The 26,842-nt window shown below is 40.8% G+C and overlaps 2 protein-coding genes across 2 annotated transcripts in view; both read right to left on the bottom strand.

Moving 5' to 3' along the window:
* Positions 1 to 8,787, bottom strand: part of pde8a (phosphodiesterase 8A) — a 51,200-nt gene extending 42,413 nt beyond the window's left edge. Inside the window, exon 1 of the mRNA XM_003458202.5 lies at positions 7,219 to 8,787. Within this exon, the coding sequence (XP_003458250.1) occupies positions 7,219 to 7,371 (153 nt within the window). The 5' untranslated portion in view covers positions 7,372 to 8,787. The remainder of the gene's footprint in view (positions 1 to 7,218) is intronic.
* A 10,318-nt stretch (positions 8,788 to 19,105) lies between these two features.
* On the bottom strand, positions 19,106 to 23,511 carry gatm (glycine amidinotransferase (L-arginine:glycine amidinotransferase)). Its single transcript, XM_003458201.5, has 9 exons — positions 23,317 to 23,511; positions 22,233 to 22,451; positions 21,935 to 22,130; positions 21,591 to 21,781; positions 21,230 to 21,367; positions 20,844 to 21,008; positions 20,672 to 20,735; positions 20,455 to 20,571; positions 19,106 to 20,347 (listed from the first exon to the last, which is right to left on the bottom strand). Exons 1-9 carry the CDS (start codon positions 23,383 to 23,385, stop codon positions 20,235 to 20,237), a joined length of 1,272 nt encoding a protein of 423 aa, XP_003458249.1. The 5' UTR covers positions 23,386 to 23,511; the 3' UTR covers positions 19,106 to 20,234.
* Positions 23,512 to 26,842: the final 3,331 nt, after the last annotated feature.

Genomic DNA, 26,842 nt, shown 5'->3' with positions numbered 1-26,842 from the left:
AAAAGGCAGCAGAAAGAAATCAGTGCCTCTGTAAAATTATTTTTATATCAGTTGCCAGGTTTTGCAATAAAATACCCATCAGGTTTACAATTCATTACTAAATCTACCGATTTTTGGTGCTTTGTATATCCTGCCCCAGAAGGAAACCTTGCAACAGGCAGTACTGCAATCAACCTTTCTTCAGTATATTCTGGCAGCGAAGACAGGGGTGTGATGAAGCGTGAAAATGTCCAAAGTACTCCAGTAACCAGTTGCTATTAACATGGCTGTTAGCTTTGTTAAGATGATGTGCTGTGTGTGGTTACATCAGGCCACAATCACTACGAAAGGCTCCATTCCAGAGCAGATTCACTCCTGTGGACACGGACGCTGTCCAAGACTGATGACACTCGGGTGAACTTTTCCTTTGGAAGAACAATGATGCTGTGTTTTTACACTGTGTGCTTTTCATAATCGCTCATAGGTGTGGGAGTGGGACTTCAAGAGATTAATGTGTAATATAGAGGGTCACACATGACAGTAGTGTAGTATCCTAAATATTCATTCACATGAAGAAAAAAAAAAAGGTGGTCAAAGCAGAAAATGGTGATAATACTACCAAGCCAACAAATAAACTAGAACAAGCTAAGGTTCAAGAAGAGAGACGGCACAGAACCTTAAATATATAGAAGAGTATTTCTAATTCTGCGATTCTTTAAGGAATCTTTATGGACTAGCTGTTGATGGCTGTAATCAGTCCCCTCATAAACAGCTATTTAGTCTAACATAACATAAAGACAAGCTCTAGCCAGAAGTAGCCTGTCTTCTGGCCGCCTCTCTAAAGCTCAACAGTTAAAATGTTGCATTTCAAATAAATGGTAAAGTTGTGTCAATGATCAGAGCCAAGAAATACTCCATCACACAGTCCACAGAACCACAGCTCACAGGTTTGACCCTCTGGTTTCAAATAAAATAAGCAAACAGCGTATAATGTGTTAATTTGTGACCTTTGAGGGTGCTGCTAGAGGTTTGTAAAGTGTCAAACTTGTCCTTTAAATCCTTGTAAGCGGTTTTCTGTTTGAAAATCTGTTGCACGTTAAAATGCAGCACTCCAATCATTAGGCTCACGTTCGATGCAACCTGCAGAAACTATTTCACCTGCCCTGCCATGCCTCAGTGAGGAAGCGCATAGATACTTTGTGCATTCAGTATACAGCTATTTTATTTATAGGTGGGAGTATACTTCACTGACAATATCATACCGTTTTATCCAATAAGATAACATTATTTCACTTCAGCTTTTTTTTGTCTTTGCTGCAAAATGAAATTGCCAAGGATATTAACATTGTCGCTAAATCCTGATGGAACTTTTGCCATAAGACAAAGTCAGTCTGCTAGCAGTCGGATATTAGTCTGCAACTGAATGGAGTCAAATTGGCGATTTGCAGTGTAAATGGTCAGAAGTCTTCCATTTATTGCCCATCTACATAGACAAAACTTTACATAGAGAAATTTAGCAGAAATTCACATTGAACTATCATATTTGTGCTCAGCAACCTTCCTGTTCAATAAAAATATATCCAGAAGACAACCAGCTAGCAGCCGGTTGACTCAAGTCCTTTCTAGTTGTGCTCACTGATAAAGACTCATTCTGATGGCAACATGTTGGAAACCTGCCTGCATTTAAAAATTAAACAACAATTATTTGCAAACCTTCAACAATCTCTCTGAGAGTGACTGCAGTCAGTCCAAGTCAGACTGCAACTGTTTTGCAGAAAGGTTGCCTCATACCAGGGCAGATGAGCAATCGCCTTGGGCTCAAAAGCAGTCATGAGTGCACAACACCCTCAATCTGCGGACAACCACTTAGCCACCGAAAGTTGCAATCGGTTGCGGAATGTGAAACAATTCAACGCAATAAACGGACAGTCACCGATTTTTTTTTGTAAATGCAAACAGGCTGCCGTCCCATTTCTACTCATGTGACCGAACCGTTAACTTTCTCTGAGTTAGGAAGTAGTTTTGTCAAGCTAAGTGTTTCCAGTGTTGGATAGTTTTTCTACAGAGCCGATTTGATCAAAATTTGCTCGGCTAACAACATCTCAGAATGGTGACACATAAGATAAGCCCTGTTGTTCATAGTATTCCCAGAGTACTTTAATTTCTTTTATAAATATCTATATTTGATTTACGTGTATCAATGTGATATTACCACACAAAATATACTGTATCGATTTGTTTCCCCACACCCATGTCTGACTGCGCAATGATTGTCAAATAACTTGGATTCTGGTACGCTACACTACGAATATTGGAAGGTTAAGTGTGAAGTGAAAAAGAAATGATGACGCCTCATTCTGCTCCATCCCCACGAATAAATATAATCGACCCATCAGGACAAGTGACAGCAGTGATAGTTGACACTTAAACAGTCAACAGACCAAAGCTATCCTAAAATAATCTGTTTCCAGCCCAGCCAGGCCTAAAAGTCTGGATGCTTGGAGACAAGTGGAATGACTGCATAGCCCGTGCAGATGCTCAGACCTTAGAAAGCCCAGAAGCTGGGCGAGGCGCAATCAAGGAGGAGCATGAAAGGCCACCAGCGGACCAAGGCCCACTCACATCTACATTCCTGTGAGCTCCTGAAAGCGAACAGAGAGCGCTGCAGCAACATAAACACTTGTAGCTCCTCGTTTTGGAAGAATACCATTTCAGTAATCTCATGAAACTATCACATGCCGACCTTATGATACTAAATTCTAAACCTGGAGGGGGAGAAGAACAAGCTTTGAATGTGGCCTTGCTTGTTAAGACCAGTTTTAAAAAAAACAACAAAACAAACAAAAAAAAAACAATGGGAGGGTCTGTTTCACGAGTACACGTAACCCAGTATACACCCCACAAGTGAGCAAGTCCTGTGAGATGAAGAGACCCACTGTAGCTACACCTAAGGTGACAAAGAGATTTATCATGTTATCTTAATTTAATTTCTTCATGGAGCGAACACTCAGGGTGACACTATATGAAGTGTTGTGAGCTGCTTAATGTTCAAGAACAGAGTGGTTGTGGGAATTAAAATGTATGAATACTGTAGTACATTTGGCCCTGAACTCTTGGATATCTAATGCTATGCAAACATGGTTGATAAGCGCTAGAGCTCCCTATATATCAACCAGAGGACTGTGGTTGTGCCATGTGCCCCTTCTTGCCTCCTCTGAGCTCCTTCTGCTCATGTGCTAGTGGAGATAAATGACATAGCAAAAAAAAAAAAAAAAAAAAAATCCCCCCCCTTGCTGCCCCCTTACTGCCCTTGCAGGCACTCCAGACAGGAAGGGAAACACAGGGACGCTGCAGCTGACATTTTGTTTGAATAAAAGATAACATAAACTTATTAAAGAAGCTTGCAATCTTCCTTTTTCATGCCAAAGTTTAAAAGAAAAATTACTGCAGAAAAAGAAACGTTAGCTTGACATGTGGGGGAAATACGTATGCGCCCTCGCCTGCCAAGAGCTCAGTTTCATATCTGTCAGTTAAATGTGAAACTACGGTCACAGGCTGGTTGGCTTATCTTGACACAGGGACTGGAAACAGAGAGAAACTGCTCATCCGACTCTGTCCAGATGTAACCAAACCCATTTACCAGCACCTCTAAATCTAACTGATCACCGAGTTTGTTTTGTTTTTGTTTGTTTAAATAATGCTTTATAGCACAGGAACTTTGCCCCAGTGGGATTCAAACGGCCAGCTGTGGCAGCACGCCAGGGGGGGAGTGCCATGCTCTGGGCTATAAAAGACCACTGTACATATACGCATGACATCTTTGATAGACCCGGATAAACACAATCCATCATTTGATCCATACAGCAGCTGTAAAGACAAAGAAAACAGCGTGAATACTAAAGTCAACTGAACATAGGCGCTTCTGAGGCTGCTCAGAGGGAGATCAGCAACTATTGTGCGTTCAGTCGTGTGCGATTGTGGCAATGAAGGCAGTTAGAGAGAATTTGAAGAGTATCACCTAAGAAGTAAAAGGTATATAATAAAAAAAAAAGAAGGAAAGGTCCATGTCTGATAGCCAAAATGAAAGACAGAGAGAAGGAGCCCATATCAGTCTCTTTCCTCTCAGGCAGCAGAAAAAGCACAGTGGATTAATTCATCACCATGCGAAGCCTTTGCCCTCCTCTGGAATAAATTACCCAATGACTCTCAACTTAGACTAAACACACACAAACTTGGCCATAGAGAGCTCGCATGGAAACGGCGGGAGAGAATACTGACAAATGCAGACAGTGTGCTCAGGTCGGCGGCGGATCAGGTTGGCGTTTCAGATAAGCAGCAGTTAAATGTTTCTCAGCCGACAGGAAAGAAAACCCCGTGTGCCCCGTCGCCCGTGGGGATGGGAGGGTTAAATGGCGGGGGGGGGGGGTCTGAGGTATGGCCTGAGTGATACCACTTATGCTAATGCACGCAGAGGCTGGAATCAGGCCGTAAGCAAGATGGCATTGCTTTCCACACACTTGTAAGCTTAGCACCCTTTACTGCCCTTTTTCATTCATACTAAGAGGTAACCGTAAAGCTGATTTTACATTTGCTGTTCTGGGGGGGGGGGGGGCTACTTGATTTCCTTGCGTGGGGGGCAATCAGACTGGAAAAGTCAAGGCCAGATAAATGATGTTGTGTTTGGCTAAGGTCTCTCTTTCTCTCTGTTTAGGCCAACACATGCACACACACACACACAAAGCCTACTATCACAGGACCTTGTACTTGAGCCTTATCATCACTAGAGCAGCCCAGATGGTAACGTACCCTTGACAATAACTCGCATCACACTCCCAAACTTCTATTGGGTCCTTCTCACGCTGTAGATGCCTGCACATGTTCTGATCCTGCCTCCCTCACTCATATGTAGGTATAAAAAGTAAGCAGAGTTACAGCACAGATTTCACATTTGCCTAACACAGTTTTGCAATGAGCTAAATGCGTACACTGCTGTACTTACTGCCAGTTGTGTGTATATTTGGAAGAATATTATTATCCTTCAGGGCACGAATGTGTGTGTTCTGTTCAGAATCACAGTGATTCAAAGCTGAAGCCCAGAACATATAATAATAAAACAGAAGAAGTATTTGACATTAAATTGTAGTGATTTATATGTCAATCCAATGTACTTATAAAAAATAAATAAATAAAACAAGGCTGTATCATATGAAACGATATGAAACACTCATCATCACAGGGATATACTTTACAGTGTAAATGTTTTCTCGCTCATTAGGTCTATTTTTCCAAATATTTTCTGAATGAAATGCAAGAAATGAGTGCTTTTCAATGATATTGCCTGAAAAACTGCTTTATTAAATCAAAATGCTGCAGGTGTCTGTTATTGGTCTTTTTTTTTTTTTAAGAGATCCCCCTCCCCCTTAAAAAAAAAAGAAAAAAAAAAGCTACAACAAGCAGAAGTGGTGTGGATTCCCCAGGCTTGGATGCATCATGGCGAGCTAACGCACGTGTGGTTCTTAATGAATAGCAACCATAAAAATACTTTTTCTGTCCATTGCGGTAAAAATAAATCCGGCCGCTTGCTCAGAAAATGCGCGGCGGATCTCGGCAATGACACCTTACAGAGCAGGAATTAACCATTTCCAGCACAAGAAGATTTGTATACCATTAGTCTAACTCAATCAGGGAACTAATTCAATCAGAGTCACAGTGGGCGTTTTGACGTGGGGGCATCTGTCACACAGACTTCTCACTGCATCCTGGGGTGACATTTGGCCACAAAATTCAGCTTGACAGAGGCCCTCAGATAGCCCGCGGCCTGTCGGACAAGCGCACACTTTCCCATAAACACACAGATACACTGCTGCACTACTAAATTCACAACATCCCACCTTCTTCTTCTTTAAACCAATGCTTTGTGCTTACAGACGCCTGCAGATCTACACCAAAACAATACAGTACAGCCCAGCTTTGACTGCATCATAAATGTGCCACCAATGGACTCTTCAGAGACACGATGACAGCTCCCAATTCTATATTGCTCAGGTTTTTATGCTGACGAGGTTACGCTTTTAACCAGGACAAAAACATAAAAACATGGATCTTTATGTTTCAGTTTGCTGCAAATAGTTACACCTATCTGACCCCAAAACACACATCTTAATCTGAATAACAGAAATTGTTATGTGCATGTGTAATCTCTTACACAACAAAAAAGGCCAAAAACAATCATCCTGATTAGAAACACCTATTTAGTCCCTGAGTGGAAGCAGGCACGGCCTGTTTTGTTATATTTAGTGTAATTATTATTGGTCCAATACACAAATGGGACTGTTACTTTTTTTTTTGCCAGTGATGAAACACTTTCGATGAGAGACTTTCTGGTGTAATCCTACCGCCATCCTTCTCATTACCCACTTTCCCACTTCTAGCGCAAAGATCCCTCTGCACGGTCAAAGTGGGTACCGATAGCTGTTTGTGTAGGTTTTTGTGCATGAAGTTTAGACAACAATAAGATTTCGCAAGAGAGGACATCCTACTGAAAAGCATAACTGGTGGAAAGGTGAAACAGAGGCCAGAGCTAAGTCAGCTGAAAACAGCTGAAAGAAACACGTTTGACAACACATGTTGCTGCCTTGCGCTTAGATTTTTTAGATCTGTCGAGTCCAGCACTTCACAGTAGATATTTAAGGACTAAAACACACACACACACACACACACACACACACACACACACACACACACACACAAAAAGAGTGCAACAAATGTTTGCGTCATCCTGAAACCTCAAAGAGAACAATACCTCAGGGTAGCGCGAAGGGCTTTTGACCCTACGACCTTCCACTGAGGGTGGCCTATTTCCTCTGAATTTAAAAAAAAAGGCAGCAAAATTGCAATGTCCAGCACGGAAATTTAGAGTTTGAAGGGAGTTGCGATGAGCAATGTCTTTCCAACAGGTCATATATTGTAGTGACTGTGCCTGTTGGTCTGAAGAGTCAGGTTTCTAATGGCTTTAGAGTCATCTCCTCTCCCGTCTCCATGGATTTGTGTGTATTCCTTCTTTAATATTTCTATTCAATAACTTTTTTAAGTAAATAGACCGTAGTTTATAGAGCAGAGGTTTTTTGTTGAACAGCTTTAGACATGCATATACACAAGCAACTGACTCTCTCTCACACATACATACACACATAGTGGATCTGTGTCTGTGTAAATGTAAATGAATGTAGAGTCCCTCACCTTGCAGCTAGGGGGTTTTAGGGGTAGTCCAGAGGCAGGATTTCCTTGATGCTGAGTGGTATTAGTCTGCTGGGGTGAGTGGGAATCCTCGGACTCTTTTCCACTGTGGTAGACCACCCTATCAGAGATATGAATACTTGAAGCACAGCCCATGCTTCAACCCACTTCAGCCTTTTTTTTTTTTCCTTTTTGCGCAAGTGCTTTACTTTGAGGCTACAAGAGTGTCATTCGCCCTCTTTTTGTAATCTTAAAGTCCACTCTTCCTCCTAAGGTTCATACTTTTTTTTGTTGTTTAAATATAGGCTACATATATATAAATATATATGTAAATATCATCTAGGCCACAGCAAAGCCGGTTCTGCAATTGCTCTAACACAAGGCATGAATAATATATTTTTCTAACCCCCACCCCCGACCAGGAAGCTGATTTCCTCCCTCTGTTTTTCACATGAAGTTAATTGGAGAGCTTCAATCAAAGCAGCTGTCTTGTCCTCGAAAACTTGGATTCCGTTATTCTTCCGCTGCTCAGATCCCCATGGACGATTTATTTTATTTTTTATTATTATTATCCCTCACTCCGGCTCCTCTTCTCGCCTTCCTCGTACCACATCACCATTTTCTCATTTTTTTCTCCCCCCCTTCAACTTCAGTGTTATCAAGTAGGCCTAAGACACACCATGCAGTTCCCCCCTCCCCGGCCAGCTTTCATGCAATAGTTTTATCCATTTTTTGCGGCCAAGGTTTCATGTGTAGTCGTCCTCCACCACCTCGGAGCCATCAAAAATGATGCCTTGTCTCTCTCTCTCTCTCTCTCTCTCTCTCTCCCCCTGTCCTCTCCTCTCCTCTCCTTCTCTTCAACAATCCGGTTGCCCACTTCAGCTCAAGACACGGGCCCATAAACCGGTTCTCACGACACTTTGCTCCAGTCCTGAGCGGTTCATCATCAACAGGCTGAAATATTCACACTGCAGAGCGTTATTCTGGCCAGTGGCTCCGGTGTCAAACAAGCTTCGTGAAGCATACTGCCCGACACAACACTCCATTTATCAGCCCCAAATCACCAATTTTAGGACGCGGAGAAATCTTGGTGGATGGCTCGCAATCTCCATTCAGGCATCCGCTGGCCGGCTGAGGATGATCCGCCTGATATAAGAGCTCCAAACCCGGGTGCAGTAAAGAGTGTTAGCAGGCTCCGCGATTTTCTGTCATTCTGGAGGAGGAGGGAGAGAAAAAAAAAGGATGTAAAGGCTGTCAGAGAGTAATGTTGTGAGGTACCACCTCTGGAGAATGCGATCGCTCTGAGAGAGAGACACACACAGAGAGAGAGAAAAAAATCTTTCCCAAAAAAAAAAAAAAAAAAAAGACCGCTCCGTGTCCACAAGTTTCAGATCCGAAATCGGGCACGGCAGGATTATTTGAGGTTGTCGAGAGCGGAAGTAAGGCAAGATCGAGCTACATAATGCTGATTTAATGTTTGTCTTTTCTCTGCCTTTTCTGGCGTTTGCCCTTCCAATTCTTCAGCACTGCTTGACAGCGGCACATCCAATAAAAGCACCCGCAAGGATTGACCTACAGCCTTTACTGACGTTAATGCAAATGAGCTGCGCGCAGCCAATCAGAGGCGCGCTCGCCGCCGCTGGGCGGTCCTCTGCTTTCCGTGGGAACTTTGAAAAGAGGAAAAAAGAGCCCTGGCCAACCAACGCTGAGCTGGCTGCAGGTAGCCTTACCTTTATTTATTTATTTATTTCATTTCTTTATTCAAAGCACGTAGCACATGCAAACCGCAGATACTGTGACTGTGGATGAGTCTCTCGCCCTGCTGAATCTGGGAAAACACATTTACAGTTTTTAATACACAGGAAAACTTTTATTAAAACGCTTGAATGCACATAATAAAGTTGTAGTCTATGCAAATCTGTCTGAAAACACATGCAAAACACACTAATGCATATCTAAATCCATTTAAAGGGTCTGTAATGAGAGATTATCACACTGACGTTGTTGCTGATAATGAAATGTTAAACGACCATGAGGAGATTTTTTTTTACAATATTGGTTAATATGATACACAATGTGCCACGTAATTTATAATAATTAGTAAGTAAGATCAACAATCACAACTTAAAAGAAATTATTGTGTTGCTTAAAAAAATAAATCCAAATATGTTTTTATATTTATTCTTTTATTCGTACATTTTACCAGCAAAGTTTGTTCCTGATGAGCTGTTTTATTTTGTGAAACTCATTCGCTCACCTCTTTGGCAAGCTTCACTAACTCAGCAGCACTTCACAAAGTATATTTAGGGACTAAAAAACAAAAACAAAAAAATGAAACAAATGTCTGCTTCATCCTGAAACCTCAAAGAGAACAATACCTCATGGTAGTGCGAAAGGGCCTGTGACCCCCCAACCTCCCACTGAGCGTGGCCTAGTTCCTCTGAATTCAGAAAAGGAGCAAAATTGCAATGCCCTGCATGGAAATGTGTATTTCCAACAGGTCATATATTGAATTGACTGTGCCTGTTGGTCTGAAGAGTCAGATTTCTAATGGCTGTCAAATCATTCCCTCTCCTGTCTCTTAGGCTTTGTGTGTATTCCTTCTTTAATATTTCTATTAAATAACTTTAAAATACTCAAGTACTTAAAGGCACCTGACACAAGAATATCATGACCATAACATGGTCTGGTACTTGTGTAGGACTTTTTCTACTCAATTTGAGCATTTCATTCACCAAAGTGCTTTTTTCTATGCCTAATTATGTTGCTGACATGGTGTATCTGATGCCCTCGTGTTGGCTTTGTTCCTACATCATCATAATAATGTTGGTCCGGGATCAACATCGCAACTGACCAATCATGTTGTTGTGATGTCATAACTTTGCAGTGTGTGTGTGTGTGTGTGTGTGTGTGGGGGGGGGGCAAGCATTTATGTGTTTTCTTTATTAAAATATCTATCTATCTATCTATCTATCTATCTATCTATCTATCTTATCAAGTTAGCCAATTTTAGCTTACCCATGATGGTTTGCTAGTGATCATTTTTTGAGAGCATTAGCTAACCTCTTGGCTGATGCTAATCAAGTGCTAAGACAATGTCACTGGTCAGTTACAATGTTGGTAACTAACACTAAAACAGGGATATCAGATGCACTGGGGGCAACTCATGGTACAGTATCTTACCCAAGGATACTGTGACACATAGGCTAAAGAAGCTGGGGATCAAACCATCGACCTTTCAATTAGCAGACAAGCCCTTTTCCTATGTTGCTCCTACAAATCCTAGTAATAGCATAAGCCCATGATACTTAATGTTTTTAATCATTATTCAGCTACTGAATAAGGGTATGAAGCTACTGTAAGAGTATGATATAATACAGTAAACAGTCTGCCTTGTGTCATAAGCTTTGACTTCAGCTTTTGAGACAGCTCTGAACGTACAGCTGTCACCCAGATGTATGGTTCTGGCCGAAAAACAGACCTCAGTGCATGCTGGGTGCTCTTAATCAGAGAGATGAGCAGCTAGGGGCTTCTTATAGGATCCACACAGCCTTACTGTTAATCCAGAGTATAAAATGTTGCAGAGGTACTATCTGATCTATATCTGGTGCTTTTTTTCGGGAGAGATCAGCAGTATTGTTTCATCATATCATCAAGATAGGTTGAGAAATCTCTAAACACATGTTCCGCACTATATTTTTCACCACATGTTTCAAGGAACAAACAGCTGACTGCTCTATTTTGCAAAAATTACAGTCAAGCAACATTATCAATCAGATTTTAAGAAATACAGTGACTTTTTTACACCCTTTTTATTATTATTTACATATTCTAACTCAGTTTTATCATAGCACATGTTTAAACTCATTTTGTCTCAGTTTAAAGGTTTAGCCTTTCTCTTTTATTTTGAAATTCCCTCATCTTTCGTCCATATTGTTTTACTTCCTGCCTTTGTGTTTTTCCATACAGCATTCCTTGTTACATGTGTCTTTTCTCTAATCAACCCCTTTGTGTATTCATAGTCCCGTTTTTTGCCCTTTGAACTATCTGATCGTCTTTGTGCTTCTGGTGACGACTTTCAGCGTTTCCAGTCTGTGGTTTGTTTAGATTTATTTATTTATCTTTTGTTGTACTTTGGTTTCTTTTTGAACTGGAGGCAACCTACTGTCCAGTTTGTGCTGGTTTTGCCAGCACAAATATGTCCGAAAATTCTCTTAAATGGGTACATGGACTGATGGATAAATATGGAACATGTACAAATCACTTTTCAGGTAACTGGATGATTGAATTATAATATATCTCAATGCCGGCTTTTACATCAAACTCTTGCTGAAGTCTTTTAGAAAGTGCAAGTATACGTTCTTCTGTGATTGAACAAATACTCGCCATTTCTAGTAACTACTACAGCAGTGTTAAAGGAACCTCTCTGCCATCTGCATGAAAATGATAACTAAAAGAGGAAGAAGAATGAGGAGGAAGAGCTGCCAGTTAGTGTGTTAGTCTGTCCTCAAAAGCTAAAACATTTTTATATTTAGTTTCTTCGCATTTAATCACCACTGACAACTTCTTGCTTCAGACGGAGGGCCTGCAAAAAAAAGAAGTAAAAAATCATTGTTTACTTATGTGCAGCGTTTATAAGTGGATAGCTAAATTTAGACGAGATGTGCTGCTCTAAATAACAAATGTTTCAGTCGAGATTTGTTGCACGTGAAGACTGAGAAGGAGGGCAGTATCCAGAGTCCAATGAACTGACACTGTTCAGCTGAAAATGAGCAAGACGCAGACAATAAAAGTATTAGCAGTTGTGCTAAGTTGGTGGGCTCGCAGCACATCATAAGAAGAAAACAACGTTTCCTATACACCACCAATAGCATCCTTTCAGTAGAAACATTTCCCTATACACACCCATCATTTAAACTGAGTGCCTTTGAGTGTGCCGACTACAGACTTTATTAAAAAATACTCTCAGATAAACTTGGCTTCACACGTGTTTTCTTAGCCTTAGGAAAGGCCCTGACACATACTCATAATAGTCCTCCCCACGACAAGTAAATTGCGCTCTATGTGTAAAATTGGCAGCGTTCCCCTTTAACATAGTTCAGTCTGTGTTGCCTTTGATGACAGTGAGCATCAACAGGCTAAAAGCTGTCACAGAGCCACAAAATGCTATAATGCTAGAACATGGCTGTATTACACGCTACCACAGATTCAATATTAAAACCATTAATTGCTTTTTGGAGCTTTTTTGTGCAACATATTTATAAGAGTTTGCTCAATTTCCTTAAGGCATGGCCCGGAAACAAAATCCAGCCTCAAATGGTTTACAGCCTCAATAAAAAAAGGGAAAAAAAAGCAATGTGAAGAATGTAAGTGTTATATAAATCTATGTCAGAGATTTGACAGATGAGAGCACATAAATGAATCCGCTGACAGATCATGCTCAGTTCTTTATAAGCTGTCAGTAACAGTGGCTGCATTATTCATGAAGAGATGACATGTTTACTTTACCTTATTTACACTTCTCTTATTTATGCATGTTTGGCTCTCAGTTATCACCATTGTACTTTGTGCTGCCACATTCTTTAGCCGGGACATCGTAGGACAGTGAGGCTGTCATTTGTTTACGTTTGCTTCACTGTTAAACTGCGTGTTTTGTCTACGTGCTAAAGTCATGAGGTTGTCAGTGGCTGTGCGTTGCTCAAGGAGCAAAATTCCTTTTTGCATTTTATATCTGTCGAGTTAACTCAGCTTGGACATCATGTGATTCCATTCAGCGTGGTAGCACACTCACTGGCCACTTTATTAGGCACACCTTGCTAATACCACAGCTCCCGTTTGGATTCAGAGGTGCTTTCATTCTTCATGCCACAGATTTAACAAAGTGCTGAAAACATTCCTCAGAAATATTAGTCCACATTGGCATGATAGCATCTCACGGTTGCTGCTGATTGAGATCTGGTGACTTTGGAGGCCGTTTGAGCGCAGAGAACTCCTTGGCATGTTTAAGAAAGAAGTTTGAGATGATTTGAGCTTGGCGACATGGTGTGTTATCCTGCTGGAAGCAGCCATCAGAACATGGGTACACTGTGGTCTATAATACTGGCTATACAGTAAAAATGGCGCTTAAACAATGCTTATATGTTACTAACAGGGCCAAGGTGTGGCAAGCAGCAATCCCCGACGCCATTACACCACCACCACAATCCCATCAGACCAGGCAACATTTTTCCAGTCTTCAGTTGTCCAGTTCATAGCTTCAGTTTACTGTTTTCAGCTGACAGAAGAGGCTGATGTGGTCTTCTGCTGCTGTAGCCCCTCTCCATCAAGGTTTGAGGTGCTGCATGTTCAGAGATGCTCTTCTGCATACCTCGACTGTAACGATTGCTTATTTTCTTGTTCCTATCTGCACAAAACAGTCTTACCATTCTCCTCTGACCTCTGGGATCAACAAGGCATTTTTCTCCAGAGCTCGTGGGATATTTTCTCTTTTTCAGACCGTGTAGACGTGTAGATGGCCGTGTGGGAAAATCCCAGCAGATCAACAGTTTCTGTACCATGCCACATTCAGTCACTTAAATAACCTCTCTTCCTCATTTTGATTCTGGGCTTGTACTTAAGCATGTTATCTTGACCATTTCTGCATGCCTGGGGGAACTGATTTGCTGCCAAGAGATTGGCTGATTACATATTTTCATTAACAAGCAGTTGAACAAGTGTACCTAATGAAGTGGCCAGTGAGTCTGACTGTAACACCAAGGAAACCTCCGTTACTCTAACCTTATTGATATTTTGCAGCTTTTTAAAAATGATATTTCCATGTTATATTCAAGGATGGACACTAAGATGCATTAAGTAAATTAAAACAACAACAATAACACAGAGTTAATAATCACGTAAACCAATCACCAGTTTCTGAATAATAGACCAGCTAGCAAAATTGTTGTGAAATTTTATTTCATAATTCATTTCATTAGTTTTCATAATGGCATTACATACTTACACGCCCCTCAAGCAATGATTTATCTCACAGTGACGACACTAAAGTGACAACACACCATAATATTAGAGGCGGCTCCTGAAAGCAAAAGAAAACAAGCTAAAAAAAATAAGTTAAAAACATAGTCTGACACTTATGTTTATCTTTCAAGATAAGTTTAAAGTTGGTCTAGAATACCAATGAATAAAAATGAAAAATATCTGTCCAGTCATGTCAGTAATTTGATTATTATGACATAAGATTTATCATTTCAAATGGGAAGTGTAGCCTCGCAGAGGTTACTTTTTGGAGGCTTTGTAAAGTGTGTAAAAGATGTTAAAAAAGAACTGAGAATTGCTCCACTTGGGCCATATGGGTTTACTGCAACTGATTTCATGCTCGACATTACTTTGTGTAAGTGCCTGAAATCTGCTGAAGGGCTGTGCGGTGCACTCTAAAGATTTATTCCATGATTCTTCCACTAGGAGGCGCCAAAATGATTAATTTGTTCATGTTTTCTTAACAAACTATTTTAGTTTTTAGGACATTAAATCAGAATAGGAAGTGAGAATCTCTCCAGACCAGTTATTATGTCACTTTGGGAGTGTAGCCCAAATATTTAGATAACATATTTCAGTTGGCCAACTTTTTACCACAAGTGAAACATTTTTAGGGATCTTTTGGTTGTCTAGAGATTTGGAAAGTGCGCTCTGTTGCTCTCTACTGGCAGCTCCTGTAAAATAAGCATTTAAATGAAACTGGTTAGACTTTTATTTCCTGATGTCAGTAAACTATTAAACGTTTCATGCAATTACAGATTTGAAAAAAAAAAAAATGCCTATAGTGCTAAATACAAAATTATGCATGTTTATTATGTTACATTGGCATAAGTTTACACATATAGGTCTGTGTATATTAAATTTTGACCCATACAAGTTTCCAAACAAAGGATGGATATTATCAGGCAATAAAATTAAAAAGGCAGAGGAATAACGCTCAGCTGCATCATGTCTCCGGTGATTCTGAGACAGCTCGGCGGCTGCGTCTCAGGATGTTCAGATGCTCAGAAAACTGCTTTATCATTTATTGTCTCCACATGTTGTACTTGTAGAATCATAAAAGAAAAAAAATATTAAAGATATATATATAAAAGAAAAAGCAGAGCGATCACAACTGGCATCCTGAACCATGGCTTAATGATTTACATTATGGGGGACTTCATTTACCATCCATCCATTCGCTTCCGCTGATCCTTTTCAGGGTCGCGGGGGGCGCTGGAGCCTATCTCAGCTGTCATAGGACGAGAAGCGTGGTACACCCTGGACAGGTCGCCAGTCTGTCGCAGGGCTAACACACAGGGACAGACAACCATTCGCACTCACATTCACTCGCACATTCACACCTAGTGGCAATTTGGATTATCCAATTAACCTAGCCCCACAAGCTGCATGTCTTTGGATGGTGGGAGGAAGCCGGAGTACCCGAGGGAACCCACGCAAACACGGGGAGAACATGCAAACTCCACACAGAAAGACCCCGGCCTGATGGTGGAATTGAACTCAGAACCTGTGCGGCAACAGTGCTAACCACCGTGCCACCGTGCTGCCTACTTCATTTACGTCATTTACGTCCCCCAAAAATGGACACAGCCTGACGAAACACATAATCAGGCTCACTGAACAACATGCTTATGTACTTACAACCAGTTAGCCACTGGTGCGAGCTCTTTAAGACATTGTTTTGACTTCTTTTCATGCGCAACCTTGAGCCTATATTTAGACTGTGCAACCAAGGGCTGCTCCTGCTTCCGCTTCTCATGGTCACATTTGTCATTCACATGTGAAATTAGGTATAATTCTCTATATTAAGACATTCATCCACGCATTAGTGGTTGGTTGTGTCTGGGCCATCAAATGATGAGAAAAAGTTAAAAGCAGAAGGTAAAGTTAAGTAAAAAGGTGAAAACAGGAGAGTCTGCAACCTTCTTAACAAGGTTAACAACCTTCTCGGTTTGTGCATTAGACAAATAAGGGCCTTGCAGAGCTGGAAACACATTGGGAAAAAAAAAAGCTGTGCTGGCTGCCACAGAAGTGGATTTCCTTGCAATGCTGTTGTTTTGGTTTTCCTCTTTCCTCTTGTCTTCATCTGGCAATGTGTCATGTGAGGAGCCTGATTAAATGCTTTCACAATAAGGCTGTTCAATACACCACTACTACGTGTTGCTGGAGTTTTGACCTTTTTAGACTTTCTCCATTCTGCAGGCACCTTAGAAGCATAAAATCTATGTGTGTGCATTTTCCTTAGCGTGCACGGCCACCTGAAAAAGTTACTTTTTACTCAGCCTGACCTCTGCAATGCTCTCATCCATTAAGAGTTACGCAAAAAAAAATGTACTTTAACCTGTTAAACCTGCTGTCGGCAGAGACAAGACACTTAAACCACCACTCAAGTGAAGTCTTTTGTATTAAATGTGTGACATGAGATTTGCTGCCTCCCTGTGTTATTTAACACTACTTTTTTTTCTCACATTTTACTTTAAAGTCTCTTTTCATGTGGGTGTAATAGTGTAATACTTATATCTATCCTGATGGACAAGAAGGGAACCATTAGAATATGTCATATATTCCTGATATTTTGTACTGTTCGCACCACTGTGGATAAAAAAAACCCCAAAATGCTCCTGAGATATCTTACATTTTCACTGCTTTTTGTATTTGATGAGTATAAACTGAGCGGCCGGATGTTTCTGAGCCTAAACTCTTCCTCAGATAAGAGGAATTGAGGAGGTGAGTGTTGTGCTCCTGCAGACAGTGAAGCCTGATCTTTACAAGATCCCAATCAATTCTCCTGTTTGGAGACAGTTGCAGTGGCAGCTGCACTGTTGCTCAATTAGGCAGCTGTACAAACAAGCAGCCCATCTGCACAGGTCTACATAGGATCAGAAAAAAAAACACACAGTTGAGCAGCTGCATAGAGAAGTGACTTGGCTTCAAGTAAACCTCTCCTGTTATAAAATGTGTGTGTCTCGCCACAGGTCCAGCCCGATAGTTTGATCCAAACCACATTGACACAAAGGTGAATCAGTTACGAATCCAACATGACTGGCAAATGAGTAAAGTCAGAAAGCTGGACATGGTCAGGATATGTCTGTGGATGGTAAGCAAACTGTTTTTTGTCTTGTCTTTGTTGTCAAACGTAGTCACAGCGGATGTTAACTAGATTGAGGAAATTGAGGATTTATCCTCCTAACAGCACAATTACATCAACTGCCAAACATCAAAGCGGATTACTTGAAGATCTTTAATGGTGTTAAGGGTCAGCATCAAATGACTTCAGATTGAGGTGGTCCTGCCATCTTGCACGAGGTGGGAGGAGCGCAGACATGGAAAAGGCTGAACATGCCGTGCTGAAGCAAAGACTGAACAGTTCGAGAGTAATAAATGTACTTAGATTGAAAGTGAGGGTGTTTTAATCACGAGCAGCAGATGACGACCTGGAAATGTGATCCTGCTGCTGCAGGCTGTTAGAGCCAAGCACCTGATGTTCTTTCTCTCTATGTCATCTTCTCAGTGTAAAAGTAATGCCTTAAATATCTTGCATGCTGAGGAAAACAATTTCATTTGCTGAAATTGGCCATTACATATTTAATTCATGACTTGTTCTCCTTTGCATACAGTGGTATCCATTTAGCTAAGATCTAAAACTTCTTACACAGTAACAGTATTGTTCAGTCCCATAAGAAGAGCACGGAGAGGTGAACACATTTTAAAACATTTTATCTGAACCCGAGTGAGAAAAAATAAAAGAAACGATTGAGTTAATTACAAAGTTTATGCAATATTAAAAGACAAAACTGCAGTTAAGAGAAGACAGTGTCCACAAACTAGAAGGTTAATTTAACATGCTCACGCATATCCCAAGATTCTGCCTTTTAAATTAAGCTAAAGTAATAAATGACTGAGGCAGATATTATCATGTTTTTTTCCTTTACAGTAGTGTGTACGGTTTCTATTGGCAGTAGTCAGGTTTACATAATAATATATGAAGCAATGTTCCACTCACTGACAAATCAGCCTGGTTAATGTTTACAGACATAAAGGTGTTACAGTAAATGTGGTGCCACATGCACTGGAAACTGCGGTGCCATTTATCAAACAGATGAAGGGGTCCCAGGTTCACGGGTTTGTTTTACCCTCAGTGGCCCTCTGTGCTCAAGCTAATGTGTGATATCAGCAGTAACAAAGTACGCATGTGCTCCAGTGCTGCATGTAACTACTGTAGAGTTAAAAGTTTGTTTTGGGAGTTTTCAGTTTTAAGTCACTTTATGCTCCAACCATGTTTGAGAATCTAACCGGTTAAAGTTTCAACCCAAAACACACAAGCACTTTTTAAACTGCTTGTGTGTTTTGTAACATGGTTCAGGACCCTGATGGCATTAAAGCCGCTAACACATTAATGCATGGTGAACATTTTAAAAGGGACCCATAGTGCAAGGAGTGTAAAAAGATTCTTTGCAGAGCTTTTATTTGCAATGAGGCATCTTTAACTTGTATTACCAAAATGCCAGTCAGCTTTTACAGCATGGGCTCTTGACACTGGTGCAGTGGACGGAAGATTAAGATATGCAGTACTGCAATACTCACCAGTTTATAATCGGAGGTATATCAAATAAAATATAATGTATAATTAAAATGGAGTTTGCATGCTCTCCCTGTGCCTGCGTCGGATTTTTTCTCCCACAGTCCAAAAATATGCTCAAGTTATCTTAATTGGTTATTATCTAAACTGGCTGTAGGTGTGAATGTGAGAGTGAATGGTTGTCCAGCTCTCTGTGATAGCCCTGTTACAGACTGTACCCTCATGATGGATGGATGGATGGATGGATGGATGGAAACGCAAATACAGAATCACAGCTGTGTCACACAACTTGCTTTAATTTATTAACATTGCACATTACAAAACACCACTAGCATTCCTCTGCTGAGCCACAACGTCCCTTTAATTTATTGTTTCACAATAAATATCAAGACAGGCTAATGCCTTACATCCCACCCTGTCAGCGGCAAAGGAATCAAAAAACAGAAATCTTCACAAGAAAACATCTTCCATCCTGAAGACACAAAAAGCAGCCAAGCAGTTTTAGTGAGAATGACTACTAGCATATAACTGGCCCAGATTTGCAATAGGAGAAAACAGCAGAGGAAAAAGGTATACAAAATCTGATATGGACCACATACTTTCATGCATTTGGGAATTGTTGGGAAAATCCAATAAAGAATACGGAAAATATAAACAGAACTTTTTTTTCTCCTTTCAATAAACTGAAAACTTTACAAAAATAATAAGCGGTAAAAAGAAGTCAATATTGTTTAATGACCTACATAAAAGTTTTATACATTTATTTAAATAAAAAAATGTTTTGGTTTCTTCTTTTTGAAAAAGGTAGGATCGTGGTTTTAAGGTTTCATGAGGAGGCTTCCCTCCTCCTGTGCCCTAATCTGATGACATTCACATACCAAATTGTACCTTGTCCTCAAAGCTTTGGCGTTCGATGTAAAGGCCATAAACACTTCAACTTCACAACAGCCAGGCCAGAAATGCAGTTATTATTGAGATCACTGATTCAAGTGATGTTCATTTGTTGCTGTTGAGATTATCCAGTATATTCTATTTGTCTCCAAACAAAGCTGTCTGCAAAGGCACTGTGATGTGCAGCAATGTCAAATCAAAACAATCCATAAATATTTGTTTACTATATAAAGACACAATCCGGTAAAGGCTTCGGTGCCACCTGTCTTCGTTACTCCTCTCCATCATTTGTTTTTGCCAGTTTAAAGAATTCAAACTTTGAGTTTCAGCAGGCGACACCTGAATACGCATTTATAAAAAGATAGGTTTAAAGATGGCCTTTTTGTTTAGGAAAGTTTCAGCCTTCGTTGACTGATGGGTTAAAACTGACTGATAATAAAAATGGATTATTGCAGTGATTCCGGACTGAGGCTTTATATTCAAAGCTCAATAAAACTGCCTGTTTCTGGCAAGGCTAGTGAAAGTAGGACTGCAGGGTACCACGGCGGCGGACATCGGTTGTCCAGCAGTGGAAGCCACCACCCAAGGAGTTGGCATGGCGAATGTTCACCTTTATGGTCTTGATACCTGCATTTAAACACACACACAGTTATGGAGCATTTTTTCTTATTTTTTACTGAAATTGAGTTTATCTAAAAATAAATAAGGTGATGAAGGTGCTTATAGAGGCTCACCGAGGTTCTCAAACATTTTCTGAATGGTGGTTTCATTGGCGTCAACCATGACACGCTTCTCATCCAGCATCAGGACGTTCATGGACAGCCATTTGGAGGACATCCACAGTGGGTGATCTGCTCAGCAAGAGAGTGGGGTTTTTTCAGTAAAAAAAACAATCAAAATATCATCTTTTTTTGTGAGTGAAAGAAAATAATTTTTGCCTTGAGTACCCACCATCAGGAATCACAGGTATTGGTGGTTTTACAACTGTCCAGCCAGCCTTCTTGAACATGTCTACCTGATGGAAAAGACAAAGAGCACTGGTGAGTGTGGGCCACTCTGTGGTGGTGGTGTGTACAAGTGTACCCAGAAGAGGGCAGCACAGCACTCTCCTGCCTTTCAGTACCTGGCGACATGGGCGATCTGGGTTTGACAGCACGAGTCCTGGCCCGATGATGTTAAACGTGGCATCAATGTGCATGGGGTTAGGGTCTTTGAAGGAGATTATGTGGACCTTGTAGGTTGGCGCCAGATGACGCCGCATCCACTCAATTCCCATGTAGTTTGTAACCTGAATAAAAAGCAGTGTGAAAGGAGAGGTTTTAGGGGCTTATCCAAGCTTCACATTCATATTCAGAGAAACATTCTTTTTAACTGTAAGTGCAGTGGATAAAAGACAGATCTATATATGCGTGTGTGGGTTTTTTTGTTTTTTTTTTTGGATGTGACTACCATTTCAGCATAAGATATCACCCATAGGATGTCATAAGATAAGCAAAATATCCTTCATACCTGGCTCCTCTGAACAAAGAGGTCCGTCCCAGCTCGAATAAAGTCAGCAGCATCGAAGCAGGGCTCGTGCTCCGTGGTCACAAACTTCCCCTGAGCAGCTAATTTGTGCCTGTCTTCCACTGTGCGGATGGGATAATCCTGAAGGACACACACAAAAAGAATTTACACTCGTTTTGAGATATAGGGATAGCCTGCTGTCACGCTATCATGTACAGAGTAATAAAAAAGTTGATGCAGAGAGCTTAGGTGTGCTATAAAGAACATAAACAAGGTGTTTAGGTGTTAATGCAACTTTGACTTAAGTCCTTGCCTTGAGAAATGACCACCTGGCTATGTTACAGCTCCCAAACTAAGGCCTCACCTGATCATACAGATCGTCGGCCATTGTTGGTTTAGGAGCAGTGGTCCACTTTGCACCTTTTCTGAAGTACTCCTTGATTAAAGGTCTGTAGGCTCGGTACTCAAAGAAACGAGCCCTCCACGCCATAGGAGCCTCGATGATCTCGTTTCCCACCACTAAAAGGATGTCTCTGGGCATGGCCGCATACATTCCTACAAGAGGGTCAACAGCAGAGAATTACTTTACAAAGACTCATTTATAAGCTGCAGTGTGATGCATTAACACCTTTATGTCACACATACACTGAGAGGAGTCATGAAAAGTGTACTGCTCAGCATTACCGGTGCACTTTTCTGTCTCTTTACCTGATGAGGTGAAGTCTGGTGTTTTGTATTCCACAGACCAGTCGAGGGGTTCTGGCCTCTTCACGACGACGCCCTCGTGACGCAGAATATTGCACATTTCTTCAATCTCAGCAACAGCTTTTTTCAAGTGGTCCGCAGGAAAAGACCGGCCCCCATACTTCTGGTAGAAGGGCCAGTACTTCTCATATGTGTTAGCCTGATGAGAGGTTTGCAGCATAACAACATGGAGTTAATCTGACAGCTGAGAGAAATGACGAGGATGCTTTGAGTCAAAGCATCTTTTGAGAGCATTGCTTACTTTCACTTCCACAGTGAAGGGAGGCACGTGGGCATTTTCAGCTCGCCCCACAATCACCTCCTCCAGAGGGTCCCATTCATTGTAGCTGCAGACTGGGCATTCCTGCTGAACGGGCTCAGTAACATGTTCCTCTTCAACTACATGCTGTGGCTGTGCAGCTGCTGCACTTGAAGTGCTTTGGAGGGTCCTCTGCACCCATCCGTTCACCGCCCGGCCAAGCTGATAGAAGTGAAAACACATAAGATTTTTTTTTATATATATATTTTGCTGAACAAAAATTTCATGTACTTTTGCATAAAATCTTTGGATTTAATAGATCTTTTTTTCCCCTTTTGGGTCAGTTTAGTAGATATTTACACTATGTGCAGTAACAGATCGGTCTACATGAAATTCCTATTTAGTGGTGTGTTTATTTTTATTTTTATTTCAATGCCCCCAGCTCACGTAGAAAGCGGCTGATCTGTGTGTTAACTGATAACACATTCAGGCTCCTTGGGTTTCAAAGCGAAAAAGCTTCCGTGAGGTTGATTGGTTTGGTGCCAAAGTACACGTTTTATTAAGAAGCCTTATCTCCACAGATAGGCGCTACAGTGTGGCCTCCGCTGGCTCGGGAACAGCTTCAGTGTCACTGAGTTTGAGAGCGCATCTGTGCCAAACAGCTGTTCACTGTCACTCAGGCAACCAGAAAAAAAAAAGCTTTGTCAGCAGTTAAGAAAATCACGCCAGTCACTGGAGGAAGATTTCTTGGAAATAATTGGTGCAATTACGATTTATGCTCAAACAGCGCTGGATTAAAAAAAAAATCTTCCCATTTTCCCTCAGCTTCATTTCTGCAACACAGTCACCTCCAAACGGGGTCATTATGACTGCTTCAGCGCTTCTAGTGTTAATTAGACAAATAACAAATGAACAAACCAATGAAGTGCAGCGGCAGATGTGAAGAGAAATGCCAAATTTAATCATATTTATTCACTTTCACTGACTTTGTGCTTTATAACAAAACCGCCGCTTAAAAGAAAAGAGAGAGTGAGCGAGCGTGCGAGAGAGAGAGACACAGAAGACATTAAACCACCGTAATACCAACCATTGCTCCGATCAGATGGGCAGCCTCGGCCCCCCTGCTACCTCCTCTCAGGCATCTTACTCGCAGCATTGTCCAACGTAATAGTGAGTGTGTCAGTGGAATCAAACGGCAGCGCAGGATCCACCTCTCAGTGTGCTCATGAATGAAGACGCCTCAGCTCAAAGCCAACTTTATAGCAGTGGGACTACGTGCCTCTTAGACCATTGGTCGCTTTTATGTTGTGGGGCAACGTGACTTGAGGAAAAACGCGTTTCTGAAACACAATCCCTTACGCCAGCACATTCTTATCAGGTGGACCAGCGCCGTTAAAAGTTTCCGTGAACATCTGAAAAGCGCTATTTTCATTGGGCAAAAATATACTGCAGGCTTGTAGCGGGTTTGTGCATGATGCAAACCTGCTGCAACCCGGTTGTCGGTACAAATATAGATTCTCACGTGTGAGCATTATTATTATGATTAAAAAATGAAATGAAAACGATTTTTTGTACTTCAGTGCACAGGGATGCATCTTCTTTGCTTCGGCACACAACGCATTAAAAACAAATAAAAGCAAGCAGCCCACCACTGTTTTAAGATTTTATTCAGCTATTAAACGAGGGTTAAAATGTTTTTCCTTTTAAAGATCTCTTAACCCCGCTTATTGTTCTCATTACAAAATAAAAGCATGGATGGTGAAAAGTATTTTTAAATGAAACAAAGTGAAACCAGTACATTGTTCCCAGCTCTTGAGAGCAGTCCTACTCTTAGCGACTAACAGGATTAAGTTTGTCATGCATGCTCTATAAAAAAAGTAAAAGTACAAGATGCCTGTTGAGATCAGTATCAATCAGTCATTCACAAAGCGCCTAAAAGTGTGAAAACAGGAGAGGCCATATTCACAGAGGTTGGCTGGGACACCACATGCTTCCCTGGACTGTGCTCGCAAGAGTTTCATAACCTGGAGACCTCAGTGACCCTGGATATTACCTTGCTCTCTAAAAAGAAATCTCTGGCTGATGCCCAAAGTTCAAAGGATATGCTCTGATGATGCCTTCAGACACCCACCCCTATCCCCTCTATCCCTTTGCGACAGCATCATCCACCAGTCTAAAAAAGTCAAAAAGACAATTTTGTGACGAGGTATTAGAAATGCATAGGTATGTCAGGCTCCATTCATGCATTCATTATCAAAAAGGTGTGGGAAAGCATTGAAAGAAGTAGATAAATGCACAGCTGGTGTACAAAGTGCAGCGAGTCCCTGAAGTCTGCCTCATGGTTTAAAGGAGAGGTAGTCTAGCACGTACAAACTCAGGAACCTCAGGGTGGTCTTTTTGGAGCATGCTGGTTATCTTTAGTAGGCTTTTGTACCTTTGGACAGAGCCAGCCTGCACACTAGCGTATTGCACACCAATCAAGTATTTCTTTTTCTTTTTCCCTGACCTCATTACCCCTTTGTGGTTGTCAGATGTCTGTCTGACCTTGGTACCTTCGTGCACACATAATCCCAACATTGATTGCTATTGCACGTACTGTTCCACTGTACCTTTTGATCATCAGCACAAACAGACTGTCTATATCTTTGAACTCCTCCAGTAAACACCCCACCTCAACAAACCTCAGAAGAGGACTTTGAATTGTTTCGTTGCCAAAAGTATGCAGAAATGTTTCTTTACCAGACTCCTTAAAAATGTAGCAATCCTTCTCTAATATCCATCCACATTTTCTCTGTGCAGATTTAGTGGCAGATAAATTGATATGATTATGAAGAAAAGACGACCGCGGACTATCTGACCAAACAATGACTGGACTGAGTTTTACCAAAGTTCTTCTTCAAGAAAGTCATCTTGGGGCACATATTTTGAATACCCTATTTAAACAAACTTTAATCCTCTGAGGTCAAACCGGCTGGAGGGTTGAGGTTCAGGCAAACTGTAAGCAGTTTCTAATGTGTTGCCATTTTTTCATCTCCCATGATTGATGATGATGATGATGAGCCCATGAAAACTTTGGAAAACAAGTTTCAAAAGGCAAAAATTCCATTAGTTATTAGGGCGTAGGGTACTTTTCATCATTAAAGATGGCAATGAAATAAATAAATGTGATAAAAGTTATTAAAAAATATATTTTTTTAACATCTTCTGAGGCATGAAAACATTTCCCTTAAAATCTTTACTCATCTTTTACATGTTCACAAATCTGCACAATAGAGCAAATAAGAGTAGCCAGCAGCAGAAGAGTAAACATTATTTAATATTCAGTTGTGATTTCAATGTTTATGATGTTTATGAAGTTAGGGGGAAAGTAGAGTTATTCCCTACCCAGTCCTGTTTTATTTTTTTATATCTTAAGCAAGATGTTGGGAAGCGAAAGGCTTCAGCAGCAGCAGACTGATGACAATGAATGACATTTGAATGCCAAAACAGAAAAGAGCGCCACCTGCAGGAATTTTACAACAGTTTGCAAAATGCTCAGACTAAACAAAGAAAAATCAACAACAGTTACAACACAGACCGACATAGGGCTGCGTGTTTAAACTTTATATACGTGTGTGTGAGTATTTTTGTGTATGAATATGCAATCATTAGCATGCAGCATGTTGGCCACAGGACCAGAGGCAAAGATTAACAAAGTATCAAATATCAGGTTACACATTAGATAAAGATTCAGATAAGGAATATACCTAATTTTATAATAATACAGCAACTATAAAAGACTAGACTAGTGGTTCCCCAAACTTGTTTTCTTTTAGCAATGAGCATTAAATGAGTGTTCCTGTCACAGACTGTAATAAAAAAGGATGTAGTCACCTGGACTGGAAGTTCAACCAAATACAGGAGTAATTTATACTGGTATTGTTTCTGAAGTATGGAGGATTGTCGGGAAATTTACGTATATATTTAACAAAATTACAGTATTTTTTTCAGTTAGAATAGGAGTACCACCTGGAAACTTCAGAATTTTGAGTTTTTGGTTTAGACTATATAATACTTTGTTTTTTGGTGCAGCTATGACATTTGCTCAGTCCAGCATAAAAGCTGGATATTCATGAGATATTCATGTTCAAACATCGCCATGAATCAGAGATGGTGAAGGAGAAGTCCTGTGTTGATTTGAGATGGAATGACCCAATATTCTGTGAGCAGAAGAAGGATTTTTTCACTCATATACTCACTGGCCACTTTATTAGGTCCATTTTGATAGTAAAAGGTTGAACCCCCTTTTGCCTTCAGAGCTAATTTAATTCTTCGTGACATAAACTAAGGTGCTGGAAACATTCCTCAGATATCCTCATCCACGTTGACATGATAGCGTCACATAGTTGCTGCAGATTTGTCAGCTGCACATCCATGATGTGTATTAATGTGCCCAAAGTGTGCCAAGAACACATCCCAAACCATAACACCACCAGCCTGAACTGTTGATACAGGCAAGATACATCATCATTTTCATTTCATTTAATCTAAATTCTGATCCTACAAACTGACTGCAGCAGCACTCATCGGACTAGGGAACATCACTCCAGTCACTGAGCTGACTGGAGTGGCAC

This window comes from Oreochromis niloticus, linkage group LG1 (assembly GCF_001858045.2).
Source record: "Oreochromis niloticus isolate F11D_XX linkage group LG1, O_niloticus_UMD_NMBU, whole genome shotgun sequence".
Taxonomy (NCBI): Eukaryota; Metazoa; Chordata; class Actinopteri; order Cichliformes; family Cichlidae; genus Oreochromis; species Oreochromis niloticus.
This window is presented reverse-complemented; position numbering and strand designations above follow the sequence as displayed.

Coding starts and splice junctions, on each gene's coding strand:
- gatm (XM_003458201.5), bottom strand. CDS start 23,385: ATGCTGCGAGTAAGATGCCTGAGAGGAGGTAGCAGGGGGGCCGAGGCT. Junction 21,368..21,590: donor CCGACGATCTGTATGATCAG/GTGAGGCCTTAG, acceptor TGTGTCCTTCAG/GATTATCCCATCCGCACAGT. Junction 21,009..21,229: donor TCTTTGTTCAGAGGAGCCAG/GTATGAAGGATA, acceptor CTTTTTATTCAG/GTTACAAACTACATGGGAAT.